This window comes from Strigops habroptila, chromosome Z, assembly GCF_004027225.2.
Source record: "Strigops habroptila isolate Jane chromosome Z, bStrHab1.2.pri, whole genome shotgun sequence".
Taxonomy (NCBI): Eukaryota; Metazoa; Chordata; class Aves; order Psittaciformes; family Psittacidae; genus Strigops; species Strigops habroptila.
This window is the reverse complement of record NC_044302.2, coordinates 17,446,402-17,469,060: the sequence shown is the minus strand read 5'-3', so window position 1 is coordinate 17,469,060 and position 22,659 is coordinate 17,446,402. Positions and strand designations below refer to the sequence as shown.

Below are 22,659 nucleotides of genomic sequence, written 5' to 3'. Positions count from 1 at the left end.
AAACATCAACAACTTTTTCAAATTGTTACCACCACCACCTGATTTACCATGGCAATGAGTTCAATTTAAGAACTTCAGTATAATAAAACAGCCATATGACACAAATTCTAGCAATTTATGCCAATCTTGCCCAACACAACCCAGTTAACACTGGTAGAACAGCACGAGAAAATGTGAGGACTCTGAAGAAATCAGACAAGAAGGGTACCTATTAGCATGGCATGCCAGCAAGGAGTATTGCTCATGTTGTAAGCAACATGAGGAAAACCTTAAGGTGATACCAATCCTCCAATATCAGTATCAAGCTATTATCAATAGACTGCACTCTATAAGCACAGTAAGGGAGCATTCTACCCCATGAAGTAACTCTGAAATCAGAAGCAAAAACATTGACTATTCCATTCAAGGAAAAATACTATTTGAACAGTAAAAATTTATGGTTTTTTTTTTAAACACCAACTTGCCCCCACCAAGGGGATTTATAAGAGTGGTTTTTATATAATTGTTTCCAATTTTAATTATCTTACTATTTTTCAAATATTTCTCACCTTGCTGTCCATTCCTTACGCAGCCTTTCTCGCTCTGTAAGAACTAGCAAGAAGCACCTGATTGTTTTATTCCTTTGTTCCTCAATTTGTTCCTCTTTTCGAACTTCAGAGAGGACCAGGCTTGTCTTAAAGGGAAAAAACATATAAAAATTATAATCTAGAAATAGGAAACAATGTGTAAAATTAATAAAAAGCCCATAAGCAAATTAGGACAGTAAATCAATAGCTTTTTTAATTACAGTTCCACTGCTGACAGATCAATACAGTAAATGATGGTTAGAAATGGCCACCATATATTTGGTATTTAATCAATATAGATGGCACATAAGGTAAACCTTAAAATCTCATCGCCTTAAGTAACACAACAAGACATTGTGCATTCTAGCTCTCATTTTCTTAAGACATAATTATTTTCTTTTCTAAACACTTTCTTGTATCAAATTATATCAAGAAATGTTTCCTTCAATAGAGCATTCATTTGGGGAATTGCTCCCTCCCATTTGATCCTTGGTGAAGCTAAAGAAGAAAATACCTGTTTGTATTGTGTCTTCTGAAAGGAATTTCTAATGATTTCCCCATGTTCTCTTTATCACTAAATATTTCTAGTAAACAAGTAGTAAGACTTAACCTGTTTTTTCATTTATATAATAAATTATAAATTGCTAAAATGCATATATACACACATGGAATGGATAAGTCATCTGTGGAGTAGGATGATGGAATCTCTGCCTGGCCTTCCCAAATGTTGTGTTAACAGTTAACACTGATGTAACGAAACTGCAGATCTTGTCATCCTTCATCCACCCAGCAAGCTAACTCCAACTCCCTCACTCCGTCTTTGCCTGTAACTAGTAACTCACTCACCAGTTCTTCCCCTACGCTTCCACACGTTTGCCAACTTGGGAAAGAAACGGCACATGCTGATGCTCACATTACTCACACATATGTCAACCAGTGCACATGTGCTGACTTAATGTGCAGCAGTCCAACCACGACAGAGACCTAGAGTCAGTGCTGCAATGTTCTCCTTCAGTGAAGATACTCTATTTGCCTTTCTCGCCTTAACCAGCCATTGATACTCAATTATTGTTGCTATTTTCACCTTCAGTCTCATGTTCTGCAAACATATCAAAGTATCTAAAGGCTTTTGGGAAGGATGATCGAATGGACAGAATGCTTGCACAAATAAGGTGGGGTTTTTTGGTTTTTTTTTTTTCCCCACAGAAAAGGAGGCAAAAAAACATGTTTGTAACCTGAGCAGCTGTAGAAGTGAGTTTGAAAACACAACTCAGACATCACCAAAAGCTGCAATTCCTGCTCCCAGCATGGCCTCTCCTGTGGGAATAACATAACAAAGACATGGCGTATTGCCTTCTCCTCAACATCACAACCACATCACGTTCTGCCCTGCCCAAACATACACCCACTAAGATTCTTCTGGGGATTCTGTCAGATAGATAAAGAATTGTTATTATCTTCAGTTTGTGAAAACAGGAAGACCTATCCTTGGCCTGAATGGTTGGGGTTTTTTTTCCCCATAAGAAACAACATTATGCAGATTATACACTTCTTAAAGTACGCAAAGTAGTGGTAACATTGCCCCTGCCATAGTGGTTCCAAGAGGCAAGCATGACAGGGGTTATAGAGACGGAAAATAATATTATTACACCAACATCAGATGATAAAGAGCAAAAAGCATCTTCTTCCCCAATTCCCAACTCTATCAGTTGGCCTACCAAAAAGCATTACCCTGTCATATGAGACTTACACATCAAAAAGAACATTTTCTTGTAAAAAACCCAAAATGTTCAAAGCTCTGTCTTTACAGATCACATTCTTGACCCTGCTTTGACATTACAAAGCAAACAAAAAGCCAGAGAGCATTTTCAGATAAGGATTCCCTGACATGGATTTCCCTTGCACTGACCTACATCATCTTTTCCACAAGCTCTAATATCTGCCAACTTCAGCAATGCTGATTCCAGCCTCACTTCCAGCACTCACTTCCAGCAGCTGCACAGTTTAAAGCAGGATTTGATAGAGGACTTCAGCAAATAAGAACATGCTCACATGAAATGATGTACATTGTTTAATTGATGTAAATTAATACTCCTTGTCATTCAGAATAAATATACCTGTTAGGGCCTTAGCTTTTATATTTACCACGTGCAATACTTGACACAGCTCTATAACTAAAGTTTATCTCTCTATTATAAGATGAACAGACTGTAGCATACCGCTAGGTTACAGCACACCAAGGTTTCCCTTTCAGAATCCTTGGATGGGATAGGGAAATCCACAGCTGATCATGTAGAAGTCTGCTTTTCTCCAAGTCTGAAAAGCGCCAAGTTCAATGATGCTATGCCTCACAAAGCTGAAAGTACAGTTATTTGCAGGCAACAAAAATCAAGATCCCCTAAATAAGTGATTCCCAAAGCATAGAGCATGGAGAACTGACAGTTCCTAAAGAGTTCTGAGTTAAAATTTGATGAAATTATGATGTGATTAAAGTATTATCAATCAGAGAAGATGGGTGACCACTTCTCCAAGCATTCACAGTCACATAATGCTTTTGCATGAATTCCCATGGCTTGGCCAAATTGCAACTTTGGTACAGAGTTCTACTACCTAAAGTCCCCTCCATCTACAGAAACATCGTAATTCTGGAAACTGAACATAATTTACTTTTTACCGAGAGAACAATTATATTGCTCCAGCCTTCTGTTAACATCTTTCGTCTACGTCGTGATGTACTATTAAGCAACATACAACAACAACACAGAGCAATTTAACTGATTTACTTGTTTTCTAAGAGTGCTGAGGGCAGTAAGGTTACCCAGAACGTGAGGGCAAGGCTTGATACGTAGCTTTTATAGAGGCATTTCTTAATAACTTGCTATTCTTATCATCTCAGTAAAAATCCTAAATTGTAACAAATAAAGCAGCATTCTGGGTAAAATAATATTATAAAACATGTTCCTTCCAAAGTTTTCTTTTCCACGTAACTTGTTTTGGGATTTATTTTTAACAAGGGGATTCAATATATACCTTGGCTGATAAAGGTCAAGGGTTCAAGAAACTCGTTCAAAGATGTTATCAGCTGGGAAAGCCATTTCCTCACATCAACACTGATAAAAATCCATCAGAAACCCAGCCAATACCACCCCTGCTCCAAAGGGCAGGAATGACCTCTTTTGAACATCACTATAGTTGCACATCCCATCAAAGAAAATCTGATCTTGTGTCTCAATTCTTTTAATGCTCTCTAATGACAGATAACTGTCTGCAGAGGCCCCCTTTGCCCAGCGCTGAGTGAAGCTTTCAGATTCTGAACCGGACTCAACACCGACCCAGTGTTTTTCAGCACACTCAGGACCACAGGACAGTAGAACAAATAAACAGTGTAACCAGCCCTACAGCCTGTCTTATCTCATCCTTGTGTTCACAGAAATTCTTGAGGGTGTAATGTTTACAAATTGCTGAAACTTTCTTTCTTCTGCTTCCTGAGCTGGGAAAAACATATCCTGGACAACCTAAGCAACGAGATTACACAAACTGCTTATCACTTGAGGGAAGCAACTTCTTGCCTCATTGGCCAGCATGCCTCTTCAATGTAGTACTGTTAATATTTTCAGCAAATCTTCCCCAATTCTCCTTACATATCTATTAATGTATTAAGGGCATTTCCTTGTAAGTCCCAAATGGTATAGTCTTAAAAACAAATATATATATATACACACATACATATATAGAGAGAGCAGTTGCCAATCCAGCCTTCAATGTTAAAGATAGTATTTAGAAAATTATACCCTTCACCTTTGTCCTGGTCCAGGGGAAGAATTAAATCTAGTGCCTTACTGATGTATCAGGCAACAGCCACAAGAGCATCTTCCCTTTTGTAAGAAAGAAAGGTACTAAGACAAGCTTTTGAGAGACCAGTCTCATATTCCTCTCATTCCCGCTGACAAAATGTACCAGTGACACGAAACTGAGTAGAAACTCAGTTATAATCAAGTCTTACAATACACCCAGGATGCACAGTCAAAATCAGATATATTTTATGAGTCTTAACAAAACAAACCTAGGTATTGTAACAAGATTACAATAATATTTTGGTTTTTCTTGGATATACAGCAGAAGAAACTGTGTTTCAACATCAAAAAGCCACTAGCCCGCTTAACTGCATGTATCCTGGGTGAATACCACAACATGCTTTCAAACAAGCAAAAAAAAAAAATCAACCTCTGAACACTCCAAAACCCACACTGGTACATTTTTACTCTTTAAAAACTAGATTTCCCTTCTTTTAATACAGACTTCTCGAAGAGCCAGACTTTAGGTTAGAAACACTGTATAGCTGGAGACATGAAGCCTCATATTCTGTCTGACAAATTAGCCTTCAGTCTGAACTAAAGTGGCACTTGGGACAGTTTGTCTCTTGGTCCCACTTTATTGGGTCAACAAATCAGATTTTTCACTGTGAGTTCAGATTTAATCTACTCTCCACCAGTTTAAATAAGATAAGCTTCTGAATCTTTACTAACCATTTCTACTTTAATAGAGCAGTCATCTCTGAATAATCAATAACTAATACAGAAAGGAAAAATATAAAGTGCAAAATCAGTAAGCAGGGCTAAAATTTTAAATGTCATTCAGTATCTTGTTATTTTTGTTACTTTATTTTACTTTTAGTGCAAAAAGTATCCTGATGGAATTCTGTAGAACTAGAACACTGTGCCTTTTAGACAGAAAAAAAAAAAAACCCTGCAATCTATTAAGCCATGTTAATTTAACATGTCATAACTTGTGAGATAAAAAAAGCTAGTAATTGCTTACAAACCACTGCTCATTTCTTCTTTACTTTCAAAATTTTTACTTAAAATATGAGCAAATGCACCCATTTTCATGGATAAGATGGAAGCAGGCAGTATGGTTTAAGTTATCACCCAGTAATTTGGGCACATTAAACCCAATTCTCTGCTTTTTGTTTATTAATCCACTATGCCAGATATCACAGTTTCACTCAGCAACCCTCATGTTTCGGATGATATTGAAAAATGGCTCATGTTTGTCAAAGAAAGTAAAAAGAAAAAAAAAAAAGGTAAAGAGGAAAAAAGTGTTGTTTATAGAAGCCAGCTGCTCTGGCTCCGGCGCCAGCAGCTCTTCATCCTGCTATTTTATGCTCACAACCCCCACTGCCCCCACTGGCACAGGTACAACTATATGTTGACTTCAGTGCTTCAGAGAGCACTCAACTGATTCTGTACATGATTAATTGCCAAAGACATGGCTGACCATATGGAACAGAGAAAGCATCAAGTAATTCATACTTCTGTATATGATCATTTGGCCCCTGTTGTTTTAATGTACAGGAAAGAGCTAGTATAGCACAGACCTGGTGTCTTGCCCTTGACAGCCCATTAAGAAATCTCAAAGCACCTAGTTGAAGTTATGCTGTTGGCTTTTCAATAGCAGCCTAATAAAACAGAAGCAAAGCTTTCCAACTAGTCTTAAATCTTTCACATACAGTACATTAACCACTGCTGCTAAAACAACTGGTTTCTTATGATAGGAAATGGGATTTGATTTCTAGCCTCTGCATACTTACTGAAAGCCTTTTTCTGACCTTTGGAGGGTTTACAAAAATCATTGTTCATTTTTCCTGCCATTTTCCCAGTTTCTTGCCATGGTGATCCTAATAGATTTGTTTAAGGTTCACTACATTCTACTCTTACTAGCTATTATATGTAAACTGTACAATGAACGTAGGCTCATGGGAGCTGAAAGGAAAGAAATTATTATTAACTGTTTTCTTCCTGAAAGTCAGCGAAGTCACTGCAACATCTAAAACATAATTTACTTTTAAAGAGCCTATAAAGCAAAACGAAAAATTCCTGAAAAGAAGTAATATACTAGTATGTGCTTTCTTTTATCAGACTGGAGACAAATCATCAAATTTCATCTGAGAGGGAAGGAAAATTTATTTTAAAGCTGTAGTATTCTCAAGGATGTCTGACACAAAGCTCACTATAAAGTAAAAGGTGCAGACTTGGAATATATGTCAGTATCCTTAACTGCTTTATATCAGTTTTATCTACCATTAACATCTTTTCAGTCATATGCAGTCAAAGAAAAACATTTAAATAATGTTTCCCTGTCAAGACTCTTAAGATGACAGTGCTAAAAAGTTAATCCCCATCTGCACAGATCTTCTGGCAGTTTTGACATATGTTGGCAAGGATGTATTTGCTGGCACCTTCCATTAGAAAATATTTACATGGAGTTTTCTTGTCTGCAGATTTTCTAGTTGTCTAAATGATCCTCCTGGTCTGAAGGGACTTATGTAGGAAACACTAGTCATTGGACATTCATCAGGGGTGATTTCCCAGGCTACTGAATGCAGCTAAGGCTATTAATACTTGAACAGCATACACGAATAATCCACAAGCCAAAATAAAACTCCACAATCATTCTGGTTATTGATAGACCTCTTCCAACATTAAAACAGTTTGTCGGAGTCAAATGTTTATGGCTGGTTTTAAATAAAATATTAAGGAATAGAGAGTTTTATAAGATTCACGTAATTTTTGTGTTTTTGTAGGGTAAAACTTGCTGGTGTGAAACCATTGCCACGAAGATGATATATTCTCCCTACCATTATATTCAATGGTGCCCATCTAAACTAAGCAAGTACATAACCCAATTAGAGTAGAATGCTCAAAGTTAGACATATGCTTAAGCTTTATAGACAAGTCTACACTCATTAAAATGTAGAGAGCCCTGCCTCTCTTTGAGGTATTCACTGCTGACAACAAAAGATGAATACCTGACTTGATAGATGAGAAGTTCGACCTAGAAAAACCTACAGGGAGTAGATCACTTAGACATTTCCAAAGAAATTTTAGGTCTTGTCTACGCTAGAAAGTTGTACCACCTAACTATACCTGTGGAGCTAAAGCAGTACATTTTCTAGCTGTGAGAGTTTAAAGGTCGTAAATCAAACTGGGCACAGCTTGGTTTGGAAATAACCATTACCTTTATGCCTATATAAGTGTATCTATATTAGAGTCTTGAACCATATACTTAGGAAAAAGAAATCCAAACAAATAACAACCAAGTAAGTTTTGGTTACTCTGGCATGCCGAGATTTCCAGTGGAAAAAAAAAAATATAATCTTTTTTATGGATGATTCAACACAGTTGTGATAGGTCTCAAAGATTTTCAATACTTGGTTACAAAGAAAAAAAAAAAAAGAAAGATTAACACTTCAACAATACTTGTGCTGCACTAACTGGTTTGGCAATGTTCTAAAGGTGAAATATAACCCATCTCATCAAGCAAGAGCAACCAAACCACTCAAGATATTTGGAATAATAGTGGCTTACCATCTTCAGATGTAAGGGTGAGCAAAAGGTTACCCTTTAGCCACATTCTCCCAGAGCATGGCCCCTCCACCTCTGAATCATCAATAGCACAAAGACTGTAGCAGGCCTACCACGCATAGTGGATTATATGAAGTGTAAAACATTGTGGGGAAAAAGCTTTTGAAAGAAGTCAGGAAAAAGAAATCACGCTTGCAAGAAGATCCAGCTGACAGGCTAGTCCCTAACAAGTGAGTATGTTTGAAAACATTGTGAATGCAAGAAAAGAACACGCCTTTTGTTTCCAAACCTGCAGTGTGTCTTTACCCCAACTGTTTCCTGCATGGCTGAACATATGTTTTCTGAACAAGAATTGAAGCAGAAAGTGTTCTTTGTTATAATTCACTCCTTTGTATACACCTCCCTTTTCCCATTTTGGTCACATGCAAACAGTAGTTACGCTCAACACTTTGGTTCTGAAGGACTGCACAGCAGTGTATGCTTCAGTGATTATCTACTATTGCTGGAATCAGTTGAGCTAAGATGCAATACAAGACTCACTTCACTAATGTGCACTCTGGACAGCTTACATTTTGCAATAGTGAGTCACGCCAAGCACAACCTGAACACATTCCCTTAACCAGCAGCCAGAATTTTCTGCATCTACAGTCATGTGCAGTTCTAATAAGCAAAGAAGAATTGCACAAGAAATGATCTTATGTTTTCAAAAGAACTCGAACTGTACCCTGGAATTTTCTTAGAATATCAACTAGTTTTCTTAAAGTATTATCAGCTACTATGAATAATTAGGGGGAGAAGAGTAAAAAATGATGGGCTTCAAAGCCAGAAGGAGGTCATACCATCTCACAAACACTGAAATGAACTCCAGTTTGAATTAAATACTCATATAATTTTACTGATTCTAATGAAATAATTCTACATGCAAGCAAGGCTTTGCTTTAACTCCTCTAATTTATACTGAAGCCCTAATACAATAATCTACATACAAACTCCTACTAAAATATTTACAGATGCAAACTTGGACCAAAATCTCCAAATTAGACACCCAGTCCTTGTAGCACTCAAAATACAAAGTGGAATCACTAAACTTAGTATTATTGGTCACGGTAAAAAATATTTTAAACACCCTCAAACTGTGAAGAAAGATGGAAAACACTGAGTGTAGATTCTGAATTCATTACTGCATCTTTATCTGCAACTATCTTTTACTTTTTAATGACCTGTCATATTACTGATTTCCTTGAACAGCACATCTTAGTATTTGTATTCAGTATGGAAAAGCCCAGAACTCCAGTATTTTCCTCTCATCACTGAAGCCACTACCTTTTGCCTTCAAGCCACTTACTGCCTTAGCCACAACACTTTCTAGAACAATGTCTAGGCAAATATGGTTGTGCAAAAATTTGGGACATATTCCCAATATCATTAGTCTCACTGAAATAATTTAAACCACAGAAAGCCAAGTTACAGAATGCGTTAAACACTGCAGAATGAAGAAGCTGCAAGCCACAATCGAAGTAGCAAGCCACATGTCCAGAAGTGCCTGTGGGCATGCTTTGTCCAAGACACACGCCATAGCAGAATAGCAGTTTAGTACATATGCAAGATAACCACATACAGCTGAATCATATCTTCGAATGACATAAGGGTTTCAATCATCCCTTTATCATCCTCACAGCACTAAATAAATGCACCAGATCTGTGGACACCTCTGTGAGAACGGGACTCTCACCATGTTGTTTCAAAAGTGAAGTCTTGTCACATTAGTCTCAAGAGCTTCATTACCTCTAATGACACCATGGCCACCGTTACGAAGATTTAATATTCAGGATCATGTAAGTGCAGTAGTAATACTAGCTGCCATGGTGAAAGGGATGCAAAAACAATTCAGAGTGCACTCGTGGGAAGAGCATAGGAAATAAAACCAAAACAGTACCTCATACACGATATGTATTTAATGTATGGGGAATACGACATTATCAAGCAGAAAGGAGGATGCCACCACTCATTGCTAGATGCTGATCATGACAGCAGCATTTGGAAACATACTTTTTTGCAAGCTATGATCCTTGTTCCTCAACTCAAAACTAGGCACTCTAGTATCAGTGCCTTGTCCTCCTCCACTTTTGTTATAGTACATAACTATATTTTTTACATAAAAACATGTTCTAGGCACTTCATATATAGCCAACGCAAATGGTGATGACCTGCCATTAAGAGTGTGCAATATACTAGCAAATGCAATATACTAGCAAATTTAAAAAATGGGGGACTTTTATATATTTGGATATAGTACTTACAGTAAATATAGACTTCTCCTAGGAGGCCAGGCAACTACTTATTTTTAATTCTCTTTCATTCAAAGCATGTTTAGGAACAAAGTTTTGCACATGTCACCCTGATTTATTAGAGCACAAAGCTACATAATCCTCTAATGTATATAGGCCACCTGTATATGCATACTAATTTACCATTACAAGTGATAAAGGGGAATACATCTTACTTGTGTGTATGTATGTATATATACATATATATTTACGCAACACAAATCTTAAAGGCAAAATATAATTGCAAAATTAATTCAATAGTCCAGGTACATCTACAATGCTAAATAAGGCAATGCTTCACTAATATGTCAACTTACATACCTGTCAACAAATTAATATGTCAACTTACCAACCTGTAGACTCAAAAGAAACCTACTTTTTTTTTGCCAGAATAAAACCCAACACCCTTTTCATAAATTAAAGAAAATTAAAACCAAAGTAAATTCTGCCTAATCCTATATGGGCATGCCCACATATGCTTTATACAAATACACACAGACCAGGGTACAACACAGACAGCACACCTACAGTGATGGGTTTTGTCCATCCTTCTCAATTGCAGGATGCCATCAGGGAGATGGAGCACAAATTCATGGTACCTGCAGGCTGACCTCCACCTCTTCTGAGGGCAGGACACTTTCCACAGAGGTTCTCATTCTCTCGAGACGCTTCGTTGCCTACCTCCATCATGCCAGGAATTCAGTAACATTTCTTCCTATTTACTGTTCTTCTGAATGCTATATCTGTAAAACCTACACTTTATAAACCTGTTAATGCAAAATACAGCCAGTTACTGATTATTCTATTTTGATGGAGTTGTGTTCCAGTAAGAGACTATGCTATACACTCCACTTCCTGGATTTAGATTTGGATTCTGCCCATGTTTTCCTGTCAACAGAGATCCCTAATGTTATGGCCATATTGGCATGACAAATACCAATGTGTTAATAGTCCATGCTATCAAAGTACCACTTTTCTTCCATTAATATTCCCTGATATCCCATATGTTTGTTTTCACTTTATTTTGATTTTCGGGAAGGATTTTTGCTTTTTCACACTTAGGAAGGGAGCAATAAAACTCTCAGTAATTAGTTTATCTCCTCAGTAGAAAGAAAATCGAAGGTTCATTTTTCATGCTTGAAAAGAAGATAATCAACTAATTAACCCAACACTTAAAAGTAAACACAAAGAAAGATCATGGAAGTAGCTCTGTACTTCCTGTCACTTACTAGTGCATTAACAAAAAAATTCTTTCAGAAATACTTTTAATTAGAATCTAATCAAGTTCTAAATGTTGACAATTTGTCATATGCATTTTCCATGAACATTCAGTATTTGTAGATGAATACTTGAGAAAGAACTTAAAGCTTAAACGGCCAACTATTTGAAAACTTCACTATGTCAAAAATCATTACATAGACCAGTTTCATTAATGACACAGCATTCAATCAGGGAAAAGAAACTTCCATCATGTGATTCACGTGCCTAACAGGAAACAAACAGCATGAACAACAGATCACTGTGAATACATGCATGTCGATTACTCTCTGAAACAAAAGTAATGTGCTGAAGATGCTGGCAATTTAACAAATATGACATTTGAATGATGTGCTCACAAACTGGAGAGCAAAAACAGTTACTCTGGGACACAACAATGCGTTCTGTTACGTTGTACCATGACACTTACAGCTCCTGCCTTACCAGTTACTAACGTTTCCTTCTATAGGTGTGTGAAATAAGATATGGGTTCTCAAGTTCAGCTGCAAAGTCCAACTTCAGAGAGAGGTCAAAGGTGGCTGACTAATCACCTCTGCACTCTTCGAGAAGGATCACTTAGTCCACTGGTAAAAGTTAAAGCAATGTCAAGGATGTATTAACATAAACTGGTGAAGCACCCTTAACAGACACACGCTGAGTACATGCCACAATGGTGATGCTCTACACTTACCCAAAAAAGCTTCTGCATCTCCTGGGTTGCTGCAGAAATGAAAAACAGGTGTTTGTGGAGGAGGGTTTGACCTGTGTTCTCTCATACAAAAACTTCTACCCTTAAAGATACATCACAATGAGCTATACTAGAGCCCTAAATCTCCTTTTAATGTTACTATCTACTTTACATCCTGCTTTAACACAACACTACAGGACAAATCACACTTCACAGCATTCAGAGTCCACACGTAAGAGATATAGTCTATGTCAACAATCATCCAAACTATTAATGTGGTATATATATCTTCTTAAAGAGGAAAACATGTCATTTGACAAGAAAAAAATTCTGTCTCTTCAGCATCTGGATTCTGGAGTTTGTGGTGGTATGGGTTTTTTTCCTTGTTTTTCTTTTTAAATTTTTACTTAAGATACTATAATTCAATCTTTTTACATATATCAAATCAATTTTTAGTGATAACCTTACACTCATTTACGAAAAGGAAGCTAATACATTTTCATTCGGATATGGACTGCCTTTTAACACTGTGAGATTATTTTTCCATATTCATCAACAACTGTCAAGAAGACCCCATGATGGAAGGCATTTGTTGTACTACTTATTTACCATCTTAAATGCTATATATCTATTTTTTCTGTCTCACAAAAGCATTTCTTAAATGTTTATTAACACAAAGAGCTACTCTAATATCAAACTATCATTATGTTCTTCAGTGTCAGATAATCTTTCAAGGTTGGCAGACATTGTATAAAATTCTACAACTAGTCAGAACAGTTATTCTCATACTGGAAAGGTCACTAGACATAGTAAGTTACTCTCTGTATAATACCTATGAAAAAGAAAACAAAGTTTAGATTAATTGCAAGAAAATTAAAACCTAAGAAAAATTTCTCTGTCCAAAGCCTAAGAGCATAGCAGTTACTAAGAGAAAAAAATAGTATTTTGATGATAACTTGTGAAAACATGCTGTCACAACATTTTGGTTTTAAAATACAGCAACCAAATACTATCAACTTAAGTTCACACTAAAGAGTTTTCACCTCAGGAAGTACCCTATTTTTGTCACAGCTGCAAGTTGGCAAACAAAAAAACCAATCTTCTACCTTGATTAACACAGTTTGAAAACCAAAGTACTATTCCCACTAAGCTACAACTTGCCATATTCAGAACAGTGTAAGTATGCACTATTGCTTCATCTTCTAGAGGGAATACTTTCCCCTTTCTGTGTTCATCCAGTGCTGGTAAACTCAGTACATGCACAGAAACTTGCATACAACCCTTTGGGATCAAATTCATCACACTGGATGAATCACAGCCATGTGTATATATTCTTTTCATGTGCTGGTATAAATCTACGTACCTCAAACCCAGCCACAAATCAAATTATGTTCATGGTCCAAAATTACAACCAAACATTTAAAAGACAAAAAAAAAAAAAAAAAAAAAGGGGCAAACAACCTGGATATCCCCAAAAAGGGCTTGATTTTTGATGCAGTGCAGCACTTACTTAAGTGCATGACTTCAGCATTTTTTTACCTACAAAAACAACTACATTTGCCAGCCACAGATTACAATCAGCACTGGGTTTGGAATTGCCTAAAATCTTGGGACTTAGGGCCAATTTAGAGAATCAAAACCAAAATATCTCGTGAGATTTCAACAGTATTTCTCTTTCATTTATCAACGATTACAGGTAGAAATGCATGACTTAAAACTTCTGAAACTATTTTAAAAAACTATACTTTGTTAATTTTTAAATAGATTAAAGCTCTGAAGATACTAATTTGACATTTTTAGAAAGTCTGAATTTTAAACCTCTACATCAACACACAAACAGCAACTGGTAGGCTGTTATGTAAAGAGTTTTGGGTGGAAAAGAACAGTTCCAGCTTTGTTTACTATTTCTAGGTTACCAGGGAAGGAGAGAGGAAAGCTTCTTCATTTTGCATTATTTGAGGTGAATCCATTAGCTCAGTTAAAAAAAAGAAAAAATAATAAAAAAAAAAAGGTAGTATCACAGGTCAAAAGAACAAAATGACAAACAAAAATCCATTGCCAAACTGGCTGTTGGTTGGATGCACAAGAGTAATGCTAAACAACTGTGGTATGGAGACAAAATATGCTTTCTTTAGGACACTTTTTCAATAAGTTATTTCAGCCTTATGAGCAGCCTTGCCTTGCTCCTACCCCTCGCACATTAATGAAAACAAAGGGGGCCCATTTACATTGTAACCCTGCAGTGGGGTTAAGCATGCGACCTTAAAGTATGGTGTGCTTGTGCTCCGTGGAAAGGTTCTTGACAATATAAACAAGAATTACTGCTGTTAGAGAAAGGGAAGACAATTAAAAACAATCTCGGATGCATGTTGTACAGCTGTTAAAGTTTCAGCCGCGTCTGACCCCTAAAGATGCTATGTGTTTTACTTTGGAAGCTTAAACCATTTTAGTTTTATTAAAATAATCCTTCAACAGAAACAGAATTTGTATGATAAACATGAGTATATGAGCAACACAATGAAAATTGTGTATTGCTGGCAAAACACACCATTACTGCAGTTAAAAGATGTTGTGGTCTGCACATCTCCTTCCAATACTTCAGTTTACTAACAGCTAAGCAAAAAGGAAATTCTTTATGAAGAATGCTATGAAAAGCTGGAGAGAAAAGAAAATTGTTCTTGAAACAAAAGAGACTTCAACAGGTCAAATCACATAATGAAATCTGTTTGACAGATCTTCGTGCCCAGGCAAAAAAACCTCAGTGATTTCAGCGAAACTCTGCAGGCGCAGTGTCCCAATATAGATCAAATTGCAGGACCAAGCAGCCACAACATTTTTTTATGCTTAATTTTGGATACCATTGATTCCAAATGCAATAAAGACAGACTGTAATCATGGTTAGTATTTTCTTTCTACATGCCTACAAATTTTCTAATAAACCAAAAAATACTTAATTTTTTGAGAGAAAACGATAGAACGAGCTTCTTTCCATCAGCCACTACAACTAATTGTCTTAGTATTGCCCTTAAAAAATAGGGTTAGAGAAGAAAAACTTCTGAGAAAATAACAAAGATCTTGGCTGAGTTTCTCAAAACCACAATTTTCCTGCCTGTTTGATCTTTGTACAGTCAGCATAAGACACTGAAACTTCTCCACAAATGAAAGGCATTCATGGGAAGCCATCAGAAAGCATTGCTCTTCCTCTGGGACCCAGGACAATAAAAGAAAAGTTTGTGTCTGCCACGTGGGCCTACGATTCAGCTTAAATGAACAAACCATTGCAATATCCTTCTGCTTTGTGAAAGCGATACTTCCTAGTTTTTTGGAGAAAGGAAGTCATATATAAACAGAACAAAGGGAAGAGGCAACACAAGTAGAGCCTCTCATAATAAATATTACAGTGAAAGTTTTGCTCATCTAACCAAGATTAAAAACATATTTTAATCTCCCAAATTTTATGCCTTTGATGTATGTCGAAGAGGAAAGCTTATATACGTTGTAAGATTTACAACACTTCTGGTGGGAATAGCTTCGTATTTCAGCTTTTTTCCCTGTTTCTGAAATTGAGAATATATTGGGCTGATTCTGTCCCTTAATCTGTGTCATATTGAGCACTTCTTCACAGAACAGGACTTAGGTTGTCCTTTGGTCATTTTTTTCCCACACATAGGCTACTGTTCCACTGAGCAAAGCACTGCAAAATCATTATAGTGGCGTAATGGTGATCTTTGTTAACTATGAAATACTTCTTAAAATGCCAGCTTTCCTAGACCACAGTAAAGTTCAAACATTTGCACTAAACTCCGTAGCATAGAGAACCACTAAGCTGCATTTCTTTGTGGTGCTAAAATTAGGAGAAGGTTATATAGCTTCGGTTGGAAGAGTAATAATTTATTATCTGTAATTTCACCACTACATGCTCACAACAGTCTGATATAACACACAAAGCATTAATTTGCAGAATTATAACACGCAAAGCATAACACTTATGCATTGGGGCTCCCTTTATAATATCTTCTGTTAAATTCTGCATGATTTTCCTGCCCTCCCATACAATCTTGCTGTGCAGCTTTTCTTCTTCTCTCTTGATACAGCACCTACTGCTATGACAGAAGGACCTGCCCTTAAAATTACATTATCTTGCTGTAACACGAGTGCTCATTTCCACAACCTTAGGTGAGGGCAAAACTAAATATACTAATGGTCCCCTTCAATTGTGTGAGGCAAAATAGCTGAAAGTTTCAATGTAAGAACAATGAAAGAGAGCAGGTAAGCATGCTCCCTCAGTTTTTGCATTTGTATAAGATACTTGCTTTGGTCTCACAACCAACCATTAACTTTGGGGGACATCACCAGAGGAGGAAATTTTCAAGTATAGTTTCAGAAACACTGGATTCAGAAGAGTAAAAGTGAAAGATGCTAGAACTGACATCCTAACTGTCACAGTGAAGCTAACTATTGAATACTGGTAGACTAAGTTCAACAATTTTTAAAGAAGATCTGTTAATTTCATACAAATATGAAGCTAACATAAAACAGTTATAAGTGAAGAAAACTCTGGCCAGTAGATAGGTATGTAGCTTAGAAGGTGGGAAGAAGGAAGCAGCTGAGGAGGCGACAAAAGTCTTTTCACAGTTGTAGCAGCCCCTACAGAGCTGCTAAGGGCTCTCCTCGTATTTATCATTTCAAAGGCACAGGGACCACATATCTGTCTTCCAGAACCCAAATGCTTTCAACGTCTGGTATTAAAGTAGCTCAATCAGTGCATTTGACTCCAGAGATACATAAAAGATAGATGTGGAAAGTTGTCCAGAGATGGTAACTTCCAGATAAAAAGAGGAGGCAGACATTTCAGGGACAGCAATAACATAATAATAGCACATTGTCTTTCTTAAAGAAAGTAAGAGAAATGCTGTAAAAGAAGAAAGGGTTATAGTATCAGAAAATGAATATAGATTTCAACCTAGGAACAGTCAAGAAAAAAATATTCTAGAACTAATAGAAAAACAACAAATTATAATCATAAGTGCCAAAACTGGAATGACACCAAAGAAACTTCAACGATCCTGACAGGGAAGACAGGTGTCTTGTCAATAAATACTGTGCCAGAAGAAGGTTCAGGCGCAACTTCTTGAGTCATTTGCCAAAAGCAAATAGCGAGCAAATGAAAGTGTGAGGAATAATAGGATTCTTGTCTCCTACTCTCCATTTCCCTTTATGTTGCCATATGGTATCCATATCTGTGAGGATAAGCGGTACTTTGTACCCTGGTGTTTCAGTTTTCATGACACTTTACAAGTCTCATTGCTCATTTCACCGCTTTCCACTAGCTACTCCTTAATGACACCCAGCCATTGCTTCCTTTGCTTTCCCATAAAAACAACATACTCAGGAAATAATGAATGTATATTTGTCTCTTTCAAGTAACTGCAGCTCCTTTTTAACCATTTACTTTGCAATAAACTTTTTTAAGAGAGCTTTTTTTTTTTCCTCCACAAAAAAGGTCTATACATTTTAAACATTACAATATACAGACTTTTTTTAAATATACAAATAATTCCATAGCCTTCTTTCTGAGCTACAACCTACATCAATTTTCCCACCTTGGGGGTGCAGAGGATGGGGTGAGGGTGAAAATCACAGTAGATGCAACACCTGAGCACTCCATAGGTCATTTGGACTCTTCAGAACAAACAGAAATCCCAGCGAGTGGTACAGTTCCCGACGAAGACTATCAAATTACTTCTAACAGTGAATTGCTACAAAGCTTACTTTATTAGATGGAGCTACTTAAGAAGTTGCTGTGGAAACAAGAAAGAATTGTCCCAGAGAGGAGTAGCGCAAGCTTATTAACAACAGCACACTCAAGCACTCCGAGACCTGACTGAAGGAATCACCTGAAAAGGCAGAGTTGCTTAGTCTCCTCTGATGAGCACAAATAGTGCGCTCAAACCAGTTGTCAAGAGTGAGCAGGTTTGGTGGAGATGCAGGTAGGGCCTGAGGAGATGCTAGAAGGGAAAAATGAATCCCCCAGAACTGCAGCAGCCAGGAATGTACCTCAGGAAAAAAACAAAATTGTGATGAACATGACTCGAAGGTTTACCTTTTGGCAGGGTAGCCTCTCTCTGCTTGTTCTTTCTCAGTGCAAAACTGCTACATGGTCTATATGAGAAAATTCTGCCATTTTCTGCATTAAAGTAGCCTCTGAAGCAGGTAACACAACTTATGTTTAAAGGAGATAATTCTCATTTTAAGATATTTTAGAGGAGGATAAGGTAATGCTTAGTATTGCTGAAACCTCTGTAAAGAGAACACTCTTCATAATAAATTAGAAGAAACAAAATTCATGCGAAACTGGAAATCCTTCTCTCCCTCAGTCCCAGATTTTCCTGGAATTTTAAAGCCTATTCCACACATAAACCACTGCAACTCTCTGGAAACTATCCTAAGGGGTACATTTTCCCTGTGTTTAGAGAAGTATTTGCAATATGTTTTATAATACTACCTATTCTGAATTTTTCACCTTTAAATGATAAACTTAAATACCAAGAACACATAAAGAAACCCAAGCTGGTCTTCCCTCCCTGCCCAGCCCCCCTTCTTTTTTTTTTTTTTTTTTTTTTGAGAATACAATAAAATTAATATAGCAAAAGGAAAAGATTCATCACTGTTCATAAGAATTCATTCGCCTAGGGAATTTTTTCATCTGTCCTCTCCTTTACTTAGCTAGACAGAAAATAGATTTTGCTGGCTATGTTTAATTTCCACAGCTGTCACTGTGATCTAAAACATTTATATTGGAGCAATCACATTTATCCTCAGGAAACCAGGAACTGGAGCACCAGTTCAAACACTGTATAGGCTACCTACCATCTTCTGACCCCAGTGGTGTCTTAGATTTAGAAGTCGTACTGCGCAAATAAGCAGTAAAATGCTTTTTGATTAAAAAAGATTTGAAAAATGCCAATTAGTTCAGTTCTTGAAACAGCAAAAGCTGAGATGGTTCATACATGCCTATTGGCAGGGTTAGCACAAATGCAGGACAACAGGAGATATGACAGTAAAAAGAAAACAAGATATAAATAGTATTTCCAATATACAACTCTAACATTATTTCAAGTAGCGTACTAGTAGCATACTTTGGCTGTCCAGTAACAATTTTAACTGTATAAATTCCGCTTATGGGAAGAGTTACCAACAAAGGAGCATCACAAGTACCAGATTCACAGCCCCAGTGGGTCATGTTATTTACTTTAGTCCACCATGCAAACTTTTCAAATGGTTGTTTTGGAAAAAAAATTACAGCAGTTCTGGAAATATTTATGGTTCAACCATAGTTGTTTGTGACAGAGGAAAAAAGAACTCATGCAGATTTCAGCAGACTTTGAAATGGGACTAGGAAAATTATAATAGGTACTTGCACACAATATAATCTTCAATATAAAAACTGCCAAGTACATTGTTTTAGTTATTCCAGCCAAATCAGCACACAACTTGCTCCATCTTTCCTGAAGCAAATCTTAGTTAGCAAGTTGGATCTTACTATTTACATTTAAAGTGTTGATATTTATACAAGTTTAAGTTACACTTTCACTTGCATGTTCTTTCAGTCTTTTCCTGCTACCTCCTAATTCCTCTCCCTTCCCACTTATTCCACCCTCCCTCACATGTAGTAGTAAACACGGAGTTACACAAAACTAGTTACAAGTTTTACTAAAAAATATATTCTGGTTTTAATCAGGCAGCTCATCACTTAAAATTTTACATGTACACACTATTGCAAATGTTCCGTCTGCAGACTTTTGGACTGAATGCTCTGCTATAGTAAGGCCACAGTACAAAATCTCCTTCAAGAAAGCTGATTCAGACTAAAAAACTCCTATTTTTGACATAAAAAGTGAAATAATACATTCACACAAAAGTCACATTCTTAACTAGTTGCATTATTTGTTAGTAGTTACATATTTAATTTTCCCAGAGCAAGACCCTATAAAATCCTGCAGCCAACAAATTAAATAAATGAGAAGTCAGATCTTCGTATTAATACTTTGCAGTTCTTTTGATCCATGAAAGCAAATATCTGCTTAGTTTCTCTTTCCTGCTCTATCACTTACTGTGGTATTTCTAACTTCAAGGAATAACAGGAAATAAAGGAAAAATATTTTTGAAAGATGAGGCATCAACTTTCCCATTAACTTCATTATGCTGACTACAATGAAGTTCAAAACGTATCAGACACTTTCTAAATTATTACTATCCTATTTCCTGTTATATTATCTCTTGCACTTCCAAGATTTTTTATACTCCCAGTATCTTTATTCCCATTTCTCTCTATTTTTAAACTCTTCTCTCTCTTTGTTACACTACCTTACTTCTTACAACCACTTCCCTTCCCTGCTCCTCCCTCTTTCCTGCAGCTGACTTCCTCCCAGTTTCTCTCTCCGCTCTGCTCACAAAACCACCTTGGCCTTTAATTCTGCCTCCTACTGAGCTCTCCCTCAAGATCTTATGCTTTCCATACACTTTGTGGTGCCAGACTACTCCCAATCTCTCTGCAGAAGCAGAAAAAACATTTCTAAGCATAAATGAAACTATCAAAATATAACTGAAACACTGAAGGAATTTAAAAAACCCAGAAAGGAATGAAGCCAGTGTAGCGCTTAATATTTCTACAAGAGAAATAAAGGCAACCACAGGCCAGCAATTGAGTGGCAGACAGCAGCTAAACAATCTTAAACAGAAAAGTGATGTAGGAAGCCACAGTGCTATATGTAGAGTTCCTCTTGGAGAATGTACAGGGAAAAAAGCTTCCCTAAAATTTTAGCATGTCTGCTTTTTATCTCACAACATAAGATTAATTGTCCTCAGTGTCTGAGCTGGATTCCTTGCATGCTGGAGCAGAACAAATACTACTTTTTCACCTATCCGTCACAGCAAACACGAAAGATTACGACAAAAGCAAACCAGCACTAATCTTAACACCTCACAGAGCTCTGAGCAAAGCACCAGAGAAAAAAGCAGAGAGAAAGCTAGTACACAACAGAGAGAAGAACAAACTCATCAAATGAGTAGCTGGACAGGAGCATCATGCCTGTGTGCTTCCACTTAAAGTGGAAGTCATCCTAGCTGCTGAAAAGCAACATTAAAACACCCACAGATTTGGTACACAGATTAAACGTAAATTATTATATTTTCATTTTCTGAACGACTTCATCCAGCAGTTCAGGCGTTAAGCCCATAGCTGGTAACTGAGTTAAAACAGAGCTTTCATGCACCAGGGAACTCCTGTTCCGGCTCTGCAGAATACACACTGTTAACACTTGATCAGCCTGGTCTGATGCTGCATGTTCCTGTAATGCCAAGTCAAGATCAGTTATGTCCCTACTGGAAATTGCAGAATTACTGGAATTGTCTCCATAATTACCATCATTTGAGCCAAGAACATACTACAGTCTGAAGCTTGAAATATTGACCCAAACAGATGAGCTGCCCTCCTTTCATTTTTGGCTTCCTAACATTAATGCTTCTTTCCTTGCTCTTTGATCACCTTCTGTTTATATGCAATACACAAGTCCTAAACATAGCAGAGAACTACCCTGTATCAACACAATTCTTTTGTGACTGGCTTCTCACAGTTTCAAATACTACCAGAAAGGTTTTAGAGTGGAAAAATGCCAGTGAGGGAACTCCTGCAGGTCTTCCTCCACCCCCATACTTCTCCAGATCTGGAGCAGGTGTTATGTCTACAGCTTAAAGAAACCTCCAGGCAGAACATCCGCCTCAGCATTTGTAGTCAAGGAATGTGCTATGGTCGCCTTTATAGATAGGAGCAAAGCCAGTGCCCCAGCATACTTCAGTAAACCCTGACAACTGCTGCAGGGCATTGCAGAGTCTTTGCGTCTGGACACAGCAACCCAAAACCTGGACACACCACTGAATTTTCTTGGAGATGTATGAACACAATCCCAGGCCTGTGGAAAAAAAAAACCCAAAATGGTAAAGAGCCTTCACTGCTTTCCTCTCCCCAGCTCCATGCCTGGAAGGAACACAGCTCAGCAAAACACAGAAAAAGACCATGGTATTTAGAGAAAGAAGGGCTTGAGGTATCAGGGTAAAGGTAACTTCTGTGAAGCCAGAGCCTTTGAAAGAATTGAAGGCTTTTAATATAACTCCTCAATTCTGAAAACAAGTAATTGGGAGGCATCTGGTAGCTGGACAAGAATCTCTACAGTATCTCCAAATCACCCAAAGTAGCAGGCATATATATATTTATACATTATAAGGTGTGTGTATATGTATACATACACACATTTTATATATACATAAATATACACACACACACATACAATCTTTTCTTTAATAAATCTCTTCAAAATGCCTTAGAATGAGACACAGGTATCTACTTTTATGCAGGCTAAGTAGGGAATGCCTTCTTCCATGGGCTTTTGACCATGCTT

The 22,659-nt window shown here is 37.1% G+C and overlaps 1 protein-coding gene across 7 annotated transcripts in view; it reads right to left on the bottom strand.

Annotated features, from left to right (window-relative positions):
- The window catches only part of FTO (FTO alpha-ketoglutarate dependent dioxygenase), a 248,238-nt gene that overhangs the window by 135,865 nt on the left and 89,714 nt on the right, over window positions 1-22,659 (bottom strand). For 2 of the 7 annotated variants that reach the window (XM_030512880.1, XM_030512881.1), the window contains one exon: window positions 549-673. The exons of 1 other annotated variant lie outside the window; for it this stretch is intronic. In XM_030512880.1, the coding sequence (XP_030368740.1) occupies window positions 549-673 (125 nt within the window). Of the gene's footprint in view, window positions 1-548; window positions 674-10,710; window positions 11,025-12,205; window positions 12,235-22,659 lie in introns of those variants that run through there. 4 more of the 7 variants (XR_003995162.1, XR_003995163.1, XM_030512882.1 and 1 more) reach the window with 4 other exon arrangements.